Source organism: Xenopus laevis, chromosome 5L (assembly GCF_017654675.1).
Source record: "Xenopus laevis strain J_2021 chromosome 5L, Xenopus_laevis_v10.1, whole genome shotgun sequence".
In the NCBI taxonomy this organism is placed as follows: Eukaryota; Metazoa; Chordata; class Amphibia; order Anura; family Pipidae; genus Xenopus; species Xenopus laevis.
The window spans coordinates 68,838,371-68,851,180 of NC_054379.1; the positions used below are offsets into that span (position 1 = coordinate 68,838,371).

A 12,810-nucleotide genomic window follows, 5' to 3' on the forward strand; every position below is an offset into this window, starting at 1 on the left:
TCAACTTCAGCCATTGCTACACAGCAGCTTGTTTATATGAACTATAGTAAAGTTTCTGAAACAAACAAATCCGTTTTATCAGCGCAGGGCAACAGTACATGATATTTTCATTACTTTAAAACACTTTTTTGGTGTTACTGTTTATTTAAGTGAGCAATGTTTGAGCAAGCTCTTGGTAAAGCCTGAAACAATCACTTGCTTAATGGTCTATGATTTACAAAAAGGAGGGTTGTGGGAGCACTCAAAACGCTAAGATAAAGTATATAGTAATCCACATTCCCTGGTCCCCTGTTTCATAAGCAATTCAGTAGAAATGCAAGTGCATGTGTTTACAAAACAGGGGTTTTTAGTTATAAAGTTATGATTATAAAGTTGATAAGCCACCATAACATGTCAAGGTAAACCCTATATGGTGGTCCCTAACTTATTTAACTCTGGTCATAATATAAAAAGCCTTTTACTTCTCTGCATAGTAGCATTACTTGTAATCAGTGTCTCGTTGAACCTTGGTTTCAGTCTGAGGGCTAAATCCTCCACACTGGTATGCGGCTTTTAAGATGGAGAGATTGCCCAAACCAATGCTAGTTTTTAAAAGCATAGGACTGCATATGATGTTTGTGATCTCTGTAGAGCTTTTATACACATCAAATTATTATGGCTAATGGGCGAAAGGCTACTTCCTTGCTAAGAGGGCCCAGACCTATTCTTTAAAAATGTCACTATTATTGATCTGCCGATGGCATCAATATATTTTGGTGATGCCACCAAATATATTTTGGTTATGCCACCCGGTACCCTGAAGCTATTCCCCTGAGAAAGGCCTGGTCTCAAGTCATCGCTTGTAAACTCTTCTAGATGTTCAGAAGGAGGAGCTTTCCCAGGAAATACTCACTGACAAGGGCACCCCATTCATGTTGAGGGTTATGGCAGGTGTGTGCAAATTGTTCCAGATAAAACAGTTGTGCATGTCTGTCTACTATCCACAGATGTGGATATCGATGGTGCAAAAGATGGAGTTGAGTTAGTGTATGGTTGCAGGCCCCAAAGACAGCTTTATATTGTAAAGAAGGCTTGGGAGAGTAAAGCTGCTCCCCACAAGAGTATTCTGGAGTATGTCTCTCAAATGAGAAAATTATATCAGGGTTGATAACAATGGTCAAGCAACACTTGCAGAATGCCCAAGAGGCTCAATTTCAGTTCTAAAATTGGTCTGCTGAGTAGTGATGGGTGAATTTGCGCAGTTTCGCTTTGCTGAGAAATTCACGGATTTTGCGTGAAATTTGCGAAACGATCCAATTTTTTTTGACGCCGGTGAATTTTCGGCAGAGAATTTTCGCACCCGTTTAGCAAATTGTTGCACCCATTTTGCAAATTTATTCGCAGGTGGTGAATCACGCAAATTCGCCGCAAATTCGCACCTGCAGAATAAATTCGCCCATCATTACTGCTAAGGTGAAGCACTTCCGGGGGACAGTGGGACAGGATGGCAGTACTGATCCCCACTGCAGAGCGTATGTACTTGGCCAGGTGACAGGGCCTGTTTGAAATTGTAAAAAAAATCAAGAATGTGAACTATAAAGTCCACCAACCAGGTAAGAGAATGAAAAACAACATTGGTGACATCTGTGGCTAATGTAAGCTTAAGTGTGCCTAACACTTATAGCAGGCATGGGAAGGTTGCTGTAAAAGAAAAAGGTTAAGTTTATATGCTTACCTGAGGTAGAAATTGCAGTCAGCGAAGTCCCTGGCTTGATTGAAGGTCCCGAGCGACAGCTGAGTAGAAAAGAAAGGTGATTGGTGGTTAGCAATCACGTGACCTAAAGGAAGGGGTATAAAAGCCGGTTTGCGGCTAGCTTACCTGTCAGTCGGCGAAGATCGGTGAAGGAGGCGCATCGTCAACATGCTGTCCAGATTTGCCGCTACATCCGCACCGGAACCTCCGCTGCTCGCCGCTGAGGACGTCCTACGATGGCTTCAGGAGAAGGCGGGTCTGGAAGACATCAAGCGCGTCATCGTGGGTTGCCGCCAGGAGCTTCAAGGTGATTCCGACGAGAACTCCGCCTGCCAATCAGAAGACACTTCCGGGTCCCGCAATCAGCCAACCGGATCGTCGCCTACGAAAAGAGGGAAAAGAAAAGCTCCGGTTAAGAAAGCCGCATTCAAGAGTCTTCCGGCGCAAAGGAAGAAGCTTTCGGCCACCGCTCCACGGAAGAATCTCCGCACCCCAGCGACATCAAGCAAGGCTGTTCCCTCTCCTGTCACGGATCTTCAGGGACGACTCCGCTCCACTTCAGAAGGTCAGACGAGCTCACACGCTCCGCCGATTCTTCTCCGCTTGGATCCTGGGACAAGCCAAGACAGGCCAAGCACTTCAGCGGAGTCTTCTAGCAACGTCCCCAGATGGCAGGCGTCGTCACCACCGCAGACGTCATTGCTGGCGTAGGTCGAGTTTGGGATGGCATCGGAGGCTGCCATGGAGCTCCAGAGCGCTGATGCCAAACACTTCCAGCTACCCTTCAATGGCTGGGGCAGCCTCTGTTCCTCCCTCCCAGCTCAGGTCGGCATCCAACAAGATCCACAGCCACAGGCAAGTGCGGAGCAAGGTTCAAGACTGCTACAGGAACTAGGTAATATATTTAAAACTCTAATTAACTCTAACTCTCCTGGTGCGGCGAATACGCAAACAAGCACAGGAATTCACGAAAATAACTATAAGGATGTATTTGTATGCTTGGCTTACATTTATCAGGGGCAGTTAAGGAAAAAATTATAAAAGGTGATTATGTAGACTTGCTTTCACTTTTGCCCTCGGCTAAGGAATTTTTAAAATCAGACCATAAAGGGGATACTGAGGAGGAGAGACGCAGACCAGTGGCCAGAACATTCACAAATTGGTTGCAGGCTTTTTGCATATATTCCAATATATTATGTGAGAGGTTTCCCAATTTGGGTCCGGGTTTATTTAAACATTTAGATATTATTTTGGAAGCATATCGAAGCTATGGTGGAGTAGCTTGGTTTTTATATGATGACCGAGTAAGACAAAAAATAGCAGTTCATAAGTCTATGCTTTGGGGTTCTAAGGACATAGATTTATGGATGGGAATGTTAGCACCAAAACCTCAGCCCCTGCAGAATCAGACTAAGAATGTTGCAAGTAGGAATGCTTGTTGGTCCTTTAATGAAAATTTTTGCAAATGGCAAAATAGAAAATCCAATCAGAGAGAACAGCACCAAAAAAGTGATAACACCAGTGATACTGTCCGCAATGTTACCCTACTTAAGGGTTTATCCAAACCAACAGAAAGCAACAATAATTGAATCGGGTTTTAGTGAAGGTTTTATCATCCCGACTGATAACACAAAATGGTCTCCAGTTGTAGTGGATAATTTAAAATCAGCTAAAAAATATCCTAAAATTGTCAGAGAAAAATTACTTAAGGAATTATCTTACAGCAGAATTGCTGGTCCTTTTGAAGATATCCCATTGTTTAATATGAGAATTTCTCCTTTAGGAGTAGTACCTAAAAAGGAAACTGGCTCTTTTAGACAAATTCATCATTTGTCGTTCCCTAATGGTTTATCGGTTAATGACAGCATTTCTCCAGAGTTATGTTCAGTGGAATATGCGTCTTTTGATAAAGTGGTTAACTTACTCAGACTTTGCGGTGCAGGAGCACAATTAGCAAAAAGTGATATTCAGTCTGCTTTCAGATTACTTCCGATTCATCCCGATTGTTACTTTCTGTTAGGTTTCCATTTTGATGGGGGTTATTATTATGACAAATGTTTGCCTATGGGCTGTGCCGTTTCTTGCAATTATTTTGAATTATTTTCGAATTTTTTAGAATGGACGGTTAAATTTGAAACTGGTTCTGAATTTATGTTACATTATTTAGATGACTTTTTATTTATCGGTCCAACCGGTACAGACACTTGCAACATTCTTTTAAACACATTTTTGTTATTAGCTAAAAAATTTGGGATACCTATAGCCATGGATAAGACATTTAAACCATCTACTACTTTACAGTTTTTAGGAATCGAAATTGATTCTGTCAAAATGGAATTTAGACTACCTGATGCAAAACTTCAAAAATTAAGAAGTTTGCTGTCGGCTGCTCTAGCAGCCAAGAAGCTGACTCTAAAGCATATTCAATCGTTAGTAGGACATTTAAATTTTGCGACAATGATAATCCCGATCGGTAGGGTTTTTAATCGGAGGCTCATACAACTTATAGTTGGTATGTGTAACCCTAACTGGCATATTCGTATCCCTAACGAAGTTAAGGAGGATTTGATCATTTGGCAGCAGTTTCTAATGCATTTCAATGGTAGAACCTGCTGGCAGGATGATTTTGTCGAAAACTCTGCACTACACCTTTATTCAGACGCTGCAGCATCAACGGGTTTTGGCGTAATATTTAAACAACATTGGTGTTGTGAGGCTTGGCCCGCATATTGGAGTCAAACAGATTTAATTAAAAATTTGGTTTTACTTGAACTATTCCCAGTATTGGTGGCGTTAGAAATTTGGGGTCATCTACTTGTTAATAAAAGGATTATATTACATTGTGACATGGGGGTAGTTCAAGTAATCAATACTTTATCAGCAAAATCTCCGCCAGTGGTAAATATATTACGACAGATTGTTTTTAGAGCATTCAAGCATAACATATGGATAAAAGCAAAACATGTTCAATGGCAGATGCTTTGTCTCGTTTTCAGCTTACTCTTTTCTGTCAGCTAGCGGGAGACATCGATCCAGAAATTTTCGACTGCCCGAGTTATCTGTGGAATTTAATAGCAACAAATTAGAAGAGTTTATTTCTCAATCGCTTTCAAAGAAAACTTGGAGGGATTATCTGAGCACTTGGCAAAATTGGTTAAATCATAAAGCAAAAAGGGAAGGAGTCAATGGGGATTTAGATCATTTAATTTTGTTAATGTTGGAGCATACTGATGCTCAGCATTTGGTAGCTTATGTTAAAAAACAACTGGCTGGCATTTCTTTCTTTTTGAGACTGTTTGGTCAAGTATTTGAGCTGCAACCCAAGCTTCATTATTAGGTTTTGGCGAGGGTTTTATCAGAAGGCTAGGACGATGGGATTCAAAAAGATACAGATCGTACATTAGGCCAAATTTAATTGATAAATGTTGATTGATTTATTCCAGGGGACAAGCAGTATCTGGTTTGGATCATTGGCCATTCTTTCATATATTGGGCCAAGAGACGAGCATTGATCAGGAGTTATGGACTTAATTTAAGTTTTCCAGTTAAGAGAATTAAGATTCACTGGTTAGGCATTAGAGGTGCTGTTTGGAATGATTTATGGCAATTGTTTTCATTAATGTTACATAAGTGGGGAACAACTGACATTGTGATCATTCATTTGGGAGGGAATGACATAGGTAAAACTAAAATATGGGATCTTTCTAGACAGATTAAAAGAGATTTAGCGGTTTTACATTTCAATTTACCTCAAGCTATTATCGTTTGGTCAGAAATGGTGTCTCGGTTGCCGTGGCTTCAACAGCCTAACTTGAAGGCTTTGGAACGCTGCAAAAAGAAGTTAAATTTTGGAATTTGCAAGTTCGTGAAATCTTTAAACTTGCTCACATATAGACAAGAGGAGTTGGAATTAGGTGGAGATGGCCTACGCAGAAGTGATGGTATTCATCTGTCAGATATCGGCAATAATATCTTTAATGTCGGTTTGCAAAACGCCATTGAAAAAGCAATGTTTAAATGGGAATGTGCCAATTACACATTTCCTGAGTAAAGTGAATTGGCGTGGAGGAAAAATTTAAGTTTGTTATATAAGTAGTTTCCTGGCCGGAAGAATCAAAAGGCGGAACTAATGGGATAGGCTACCCAATGAAGGAATTGGGCTGGCTAGTTTTATGTATTTGGAAAGTACATGGTATGTTTAAAAATCTACTTATAAATTCTGCTGCGGCCATTCTCCAACTAAGATATGGTGTCATGTGTATTATTGGTTATGTGTTATTTTCTGTATCTCCAGCTACGATATGGTGTCATGTGTATTATTGGATATGTGTTATTTTCTGCATTATAGCATACCGTTCCCATGTAAGCTTAAGTGTGCCTAACACTTATAGCAGGCATGGGAAGGTTGCTGTAAAAGAAAAAGGTTAAGTTTATATGCTTACCTGAGGTAGAAATTGCAGTCAGCGAAGTCCCTGGCTTGATTGAAGGTCCCGAGCGACAGCTGAGTAGAAAAGAAAGGTGATTGGTGGTTAGCAATCACGTGACCTAAAGGAAGGGGTATAAAAGCTGGTTTGCGGCTAGCTTACCTGTCAGTCGGTGAAGATCGGTGAAGGAGGAGCATCGTCAACATGCTGTCCAGATTTTCACCCACCCATCCAGTTGTGTAATATATTGAGTATATGTTGTTAATAAAGTTTTAAAAAATAAATAAATAAATAAAATAAAACTATTGTCGCAGCTGGAGGAAAAATTTAAGTTTGTTATATAAGTAGTTTCCTGGCCGGAAGAATCAAAAGGCGGAACTATTGGGATAGGCTACCCAATGAAGGAATTGGGCTGGCTAGTTTTATGTATTTGGAAAGTACATGGTATGTTTAAAAATCTACCAATAAATTCTGCTGCGGCCATTCTCCAACTAAGATATGGTGTCATGTGTATTATTGGTTATGTGTTATTTTCTGTATCTCCAACTAAGATATGGTGTCATGTGTATTATTGGATATGTGTTATTTTCTGCATTATAGCATACCGTTCCCATGCCCCATAGAAACAGACTTTACAACTTACTCCCTTTATGTATGAATATTTGCAAATAATGTATATTTTGTTCACACTGTAATATATATCTACAGTTTATTCACATGACTATAAATATGTGCTTAAGCCTTCTAGCCATGTGAACTTTCCCCTTTTTCTTTTCCTATCAGGAAATATGTAAATATGAAAGAGTTTCAAACTTTTTTAAATAAAAGTAACAAACGCTTCCAAAGGCTACTCTAATTCACATAAATGTGTTCATAGTAACACATTTAACACATAGTATTTTGATGATAGGAACTTAAAGGGACAGGGCCTTTAAGGCCCTTTAACAAAAATAATGTTGCCCTATAAAACATATATATTTTGTAATTTGGAGAAAAAAAGAAAAAATAGGATGAGGCTTGTTGCTATGTTTAATCTATATTTATGCATCGGTTGAGGTCATAAAGGGACAGTTGAAACAAGTTTTATATATTTTGTAAGGAAGAAAAATGAAAAACGCTGAATAAATGCTGCAATATTTTTTTAACAAAATTAATGTCAGAAGATGCCAGACAATCATGATGTTCAATTGGTGTACCTGCAAACTATGATCTATTTCTTTCTCTTGCCTTTGCAGTATGCTGTCTGGCTTGTCCTGTGGGTATCTTGGAATGTGTTTATTATCTGTTTCTATCTGGAGGCTGGATATCTTTCTAAGGTGAGTTTCCAATCTGATGGATTCCAGTCATTTTAGTCTTTTAATTGAATGCATCATAGCATGTTTATTACTGTAGATTTCTGTATATAAAGGTGTTTTATATAATAATATAAATAGCATTATGTAATAATATAATATAATGCTTATTGACAATAGATAGCATGCATTAGACCACATGTAAATGTATAATATATCTGTTAGTGTATCTAAATGAATTTGCTGCCAACTGCACAATGAAATTGTGTTCACTGCCTTTTAAAGGTGATGCAGCTCCACACCGGTGTAGGTATAAGTTCAGTCTGAGTTTAAAATCAGGAAATGCTTTAACAGGGGTGCAAATTTTTGTACTTGTCTGATCCAAAGTAATATGTAAGTAGTTGTTTCAACTCCATTTGCATAAAAGTTGGAGAATTTTATGGGACCTACATTTGAAATGCCCATTAATTAGTGATGGGCGAATTTGCGGCGAATTTGCGCGATTCGCCGCCGGCGAATAAATTTACGAAACGGGCATGAAAATTCGCTGGTGAAAGTTCACCGGTGTCAAAAAAAATTGTCGAGAAAAACGGGCGTTGGTGTAAAAAAAAAAATCGGGCATCGGCGTCAAAAAACGGGCACCGGTGTCAAAAACGAGACATTTCGCAAATTTCACTGGAAATTTTTCAGCGAAGCGAAACGGCGCAAATTCGCCCATCACTACCATTAATGTTTGAAATGTAAAAATATTGATATCAATACAGTACATATTGTAATCATAATATATGTATATTAATCACACATTAATTGTGTTTATATGCTGTCTGTACTGCATGTTTCCTGTAAGAGAATAAATTAATCTTTCTATGTGTTGTACAATGCACAGATTGGGTCTAAATTGAAATGATGAAGTTGTTTTTGTAACATATTGCCTGAGCCTCAACCAGTAAACTTGGGTTTCCATGCTGTCTGCATTACCTCTACTCTATATGAGCAGACAGCAAAGGGCCTGGTTTACTGCCAGGGTCAGACCCACTGGCCCAGATCCACAACCTGGTTTTCTTCCTGCTGCATCCGGTCGCAGCAAAATAAGCAGTGTGACCCCCCACTCCGACCCTGTTCACTGTTAATGGTATCTCCATAGATTTGTAGTTAAATTGGATGTTATTTGAAAAATGCCTCCCGAACAAGGTGTTGAGAGTCAGAGACTATGTTTACAATTGCCCTCCAGCCCCAACCCCAACTTCGACCACAACATCCCTCTTTTTAAAGCTGTGTTGGAGACTGACACAAGTGAGTAGTGGAGGGCTGGAGGAAAACAGGGACATCTTTAGGCATAGTGAAATATTCCTGTTAAATCCTGGAATCATTATTACATTAGTATTTGTATACCGTCAAATTTTCATTTTTTTTTTCATGGTCTTTAAAAAATGGTAGTAATACAGTGAAAAATACAGCTTAAGCTGACTCAAAAAAAGCCTGCTAAGCATTTTACTGTGTAACATGCTGTACCTGTCTCTGAGATGCAGGGGTAGGACTATATGATGTAACATTATTTTAAACGGAGTTAAAGGGAAATAGAAATTCATGGAATAATTACAGAAACAATGTTATTGCTATTTGACTTCCAGAATAGAAGAAAGAATAATTGTATGAGTATATAATATACTCTTAGCTGGTAAATCATTAACAATTTTAATTCACTTAGTTTAACTTGTGGTCAAGTGTCATTAGATTTATATAACAGAAAATTCGGAATTCTGACAAAACAAAATTCAGATTTTCAGTGAACTATACTGTTAGAATAAACTTTACACAAACTCCCTTTAAAATAATTGGTCATTATTTAGTAGATGGTGAATGGCTTAATTTTATATACTGTGTATATACAAAATTAAACAATATTCTCTCTAATAGTTTGAACTAGGAAACAAGGTATTCTGTGTGATACGTTCTAGTCACTGAAGCCCATGCCACTATTAATATATAAAAAGTATCAGAGGCTATTTAATTGCATTAGCTGTCATTTTTTGGCATATAGCATATTAACTAAACATCCATATTTTGTCTTCAATTTTTTTTCCCTATATCTGAATTTTTTGTTGAGAATAAACATGACACCAAACCATAATGACACTCAGTATTTCCTCTTGTTACAAAATTATATGTCAAGACTGAGAAATATATTTCATTGAATTGGTTTAAAATGGAGAATAAAATACAGCTTTCAGGCACATAATAAATGAAAGTATGGCTTTATCCAGAAGCTACCACAGGAGGTATGTTTATAGTGTACCTTTGTACTGGTAAAATTTAAACCTATTTGTATCACTTCAAAGCAGAATAAATTATATTCGCTCTCATATCTCTTCTAAAATATTGTTGTATTTTGCTCAGAATAATTCATGTGTCCTTGATGGAAAAAAGGAATGTTAGATCTACAGTAAAGTGAAAATGATTACCCATACCTTTTTTGGCTGTGCATTTTGTTTTTATTTACCAAATATTCATACAATATGTTTTTTTTTTAATAAGATGATTATTACTATTAAAAGTAGTGTATTTGGATACACTAATGATATATATATATATATATTTATATATATATATATATATGTGTGTGTGTGATAAAGCGGCACTCACCATTCATTAGGTTACTCGCCGGGTGCTAACCAATAAATCAATAATAGTCCAGAGAAAGCACTCACGACATTGACCATCAGATATATTACAGAGTATACTTATTCGTGCATGGTGCATCAGCGCGTTTCGTGACGATTGCTCTATGTGAGCCGAAACGCGACGATGCACCATGTACGAATAAATATACTCTGTAATATATCTGATGGTCAATGCCGTGACGATTTCTCTGGACTATTTTATATATATATATATATATATATATATATATATATATATATATATATATATATATATTATAATTGGTATTATATAATATATATATATATATATATATTGGTAGAATGACCAAAGAGATGTGTTGTAGAATGGTGTATTTTCACATATTGGAGCTCACTTTCTAGGAAGACTGTCTCCTTTGGAGAGTTATTTAATTCTAGTGAAAGTGTTAGGAATCTCTCTCTGGGAATGGCACAGAGCTGGAAGGATACCTGTTAAGAACTCCCATAGGGTCTGGAGGTGCTGCCTGCCACTGCAAAGTGCAGAGTGATCCCATCACCAAGTGACAGAGTCTGTCTGAGTTGAAAACTGATGCTTAGAAATGCCCCAAAAGGGAGTATCGAGGGTATAGGGGTGACCCCAACTGATTTTTTTTTGCTGGAAATCCACAAAGGGCACAGTTTAGTGAGAGAACTCATCAAATGTGTGAAAGTAGGATTTATTTTTATGATTTATGTTTTTCTATACTGAAATGGTCACCCCTGTATGTAAATAGACTACTTTAAAGAGAAGAAAGTGTCTGTTGTGGATCCCACAAGCTTACAATATGGCTTTTTGAAAATATAACTTAAATTTGTTTTTGTAAAAAAAAAATTAATTGTTGCAAAAATTTAATTTCAACATTCATAAATCACCCGCTACGTTATTCAATAAAAATTTTCAACAGAAATATTTCCACAGTAGTAGCACAATGTATGATTGAATGACATGAGAGAATTTGGTGTGAGCGGGTGTTTTCCTGTTATAAAAGCACTTAGGAAGCAATATTACAATATTAACAGAATCTAGATCACAAAACAATGTAATGTATTTGTAATGTTTCTTCAACATGTTACATTTGGAAATGTGTTATCACTACTTGCTTGCTCTTGACAGTTAATTCAATGCCTTTTCTGATGGTGAACAGTGATTTCTCTTATGTGTGTCATTTATCACTTTTATGAGACAGTTCCTACTTTCTATTGTTATGTTAGATCTGGATTCAGCCAAAGGTGTCTTCAATACATGTTCATATTAGACAATTTGTAACAATCTGTAACAATATTTATACAATGCTGATATCCAGAACATATGAACATTAAACCAGCAAATGTCTGATTTTGCTGCATGACTCATAAGTCACTGTTTATATATAAGCTATTGCACTCCCTAGATTCAGTTATGCTACTGATTTTGAGCATGTGTGTTGTAAATACATTAGTAGTATTCTAAACCACATAAAAACATAAAAAAACTGGATTGTCTTGAAAATGTTCATCTGAGCTCCCCAGCTGTATTTCAACTACTTCAAAAAGCCCTTAAAAGCTTTCAGAAGATATAAATCTTTGCATTAATATAAAGAGAATATGTTTTGGGACTAGTTTTGGGACAGATCAGGCCTTTTAAATTAGAATTTGGTGGACAAATTACACAGAGTACGCATACATGGGTCCAGATACATGCCATATCAGAACAGGCACAGAAGACAAGCACACTGAAGGATAAAGATGTGCCATTCTCCTGGTGCATAAAACAGGACAAGAGTGTCCTCTACCAAGATGTCTCTTCAGGACCAAACCTCTTCCAATGAACAAGAAATTTGATATTACTTCTGACCTTACAGGTGTCCATAACTGCCTTGATCTTGAATTTCTGATGCCTTTCAATCAAAACAGGATAAACAGAATAAAAGTTCAAGGTTATAGCTAAAAGCTAAAGGCATGCCAGAACTATGAATCTGAGAAATTGCAGAATCTTCTTTAGAAACCATGAACAGAGACAAGGCACATGCTTTCACATTTATAAAACCAGGCCTGTAGGAAATGAGAAAATTAAAAAGCTGGAGAACAAAAGTGCCTAAGGACCTGGTACCAGAAGAGATGTACACCAGATTCTTTTGGTCATTGAGGATAGTGATAGGTTCCTACACAACCCTCCAAAAGATGGCGACATGCCTCCAATGCCAACTTCATTTCCAACAGCTCACGTTGCCGATATTGTAGTTTCTCTTGGCAGGAAATGGTTTCCCAGAGAAGAAAGCAAACTGATGTAGGATGCCTTGAATAGAATGACACCTACCCTATAGTTTGAGTTATATACTTCAAGAATAAACATACTAAAAGTGTCAGGGTGGGCCAGAACAGAAGCTGAACTGAAAGAATGTTTCAAAGTTTCAAAGGCCTTTTGGGATTCAGGTGACAGGAAACTTTAGAATCTTTGTGGGTAAGAGGTGTAATGGGAGCAACAATCTTTGAAAAACCTTTGATAACGCTTCATTAAAAGTTAGCAAACTCTAAAAGCCACAGAATGAGTCAGTCCAATACTGCAGACACTGCAGATGCTACAGAACTAGCTTAACTTGAGAAATATGTTTAGACGGAGAAGAAAATACAATGATGTCATCCAAATAGACTACTATACAGAATTGGAGCATATCATTAAAGATATTATTCGTAAAATCATG

The 12,810-nt window shown here is 37.5% G+C and overlaps 1 protein-coding gene across 3 annotated transcripts in view; it reads left to right on the forward strand.

The window, feature by feature from the left end:
• Positions 1-12,810, forward strand: part of LOC108716142 (sodium/potassium-transporting ATPase subunit beta-1-interacting protein 2) — a 658,173-nt gene that overhangs the window by 339,410 nt on the left and 305,953 nt on the right. For all 3 annotated transcript variants that reach the window (XR_005961265.1, XR_005961266.1, XM_041562904.1), the window contains one exon: positions 7,392-7,472. Coding sequence is in view for 1 of the 3 variants with exons in the window: in XM_041562904.1 (XP_041418838.1) it covers positions 7,392-7,472 (81 nt within the window). In the remaining 2 variants the exon portion in view is untranslated. The remainder of the gene's footprint in view (positions 1-7,391; positions 7,473-12,810) is intronic.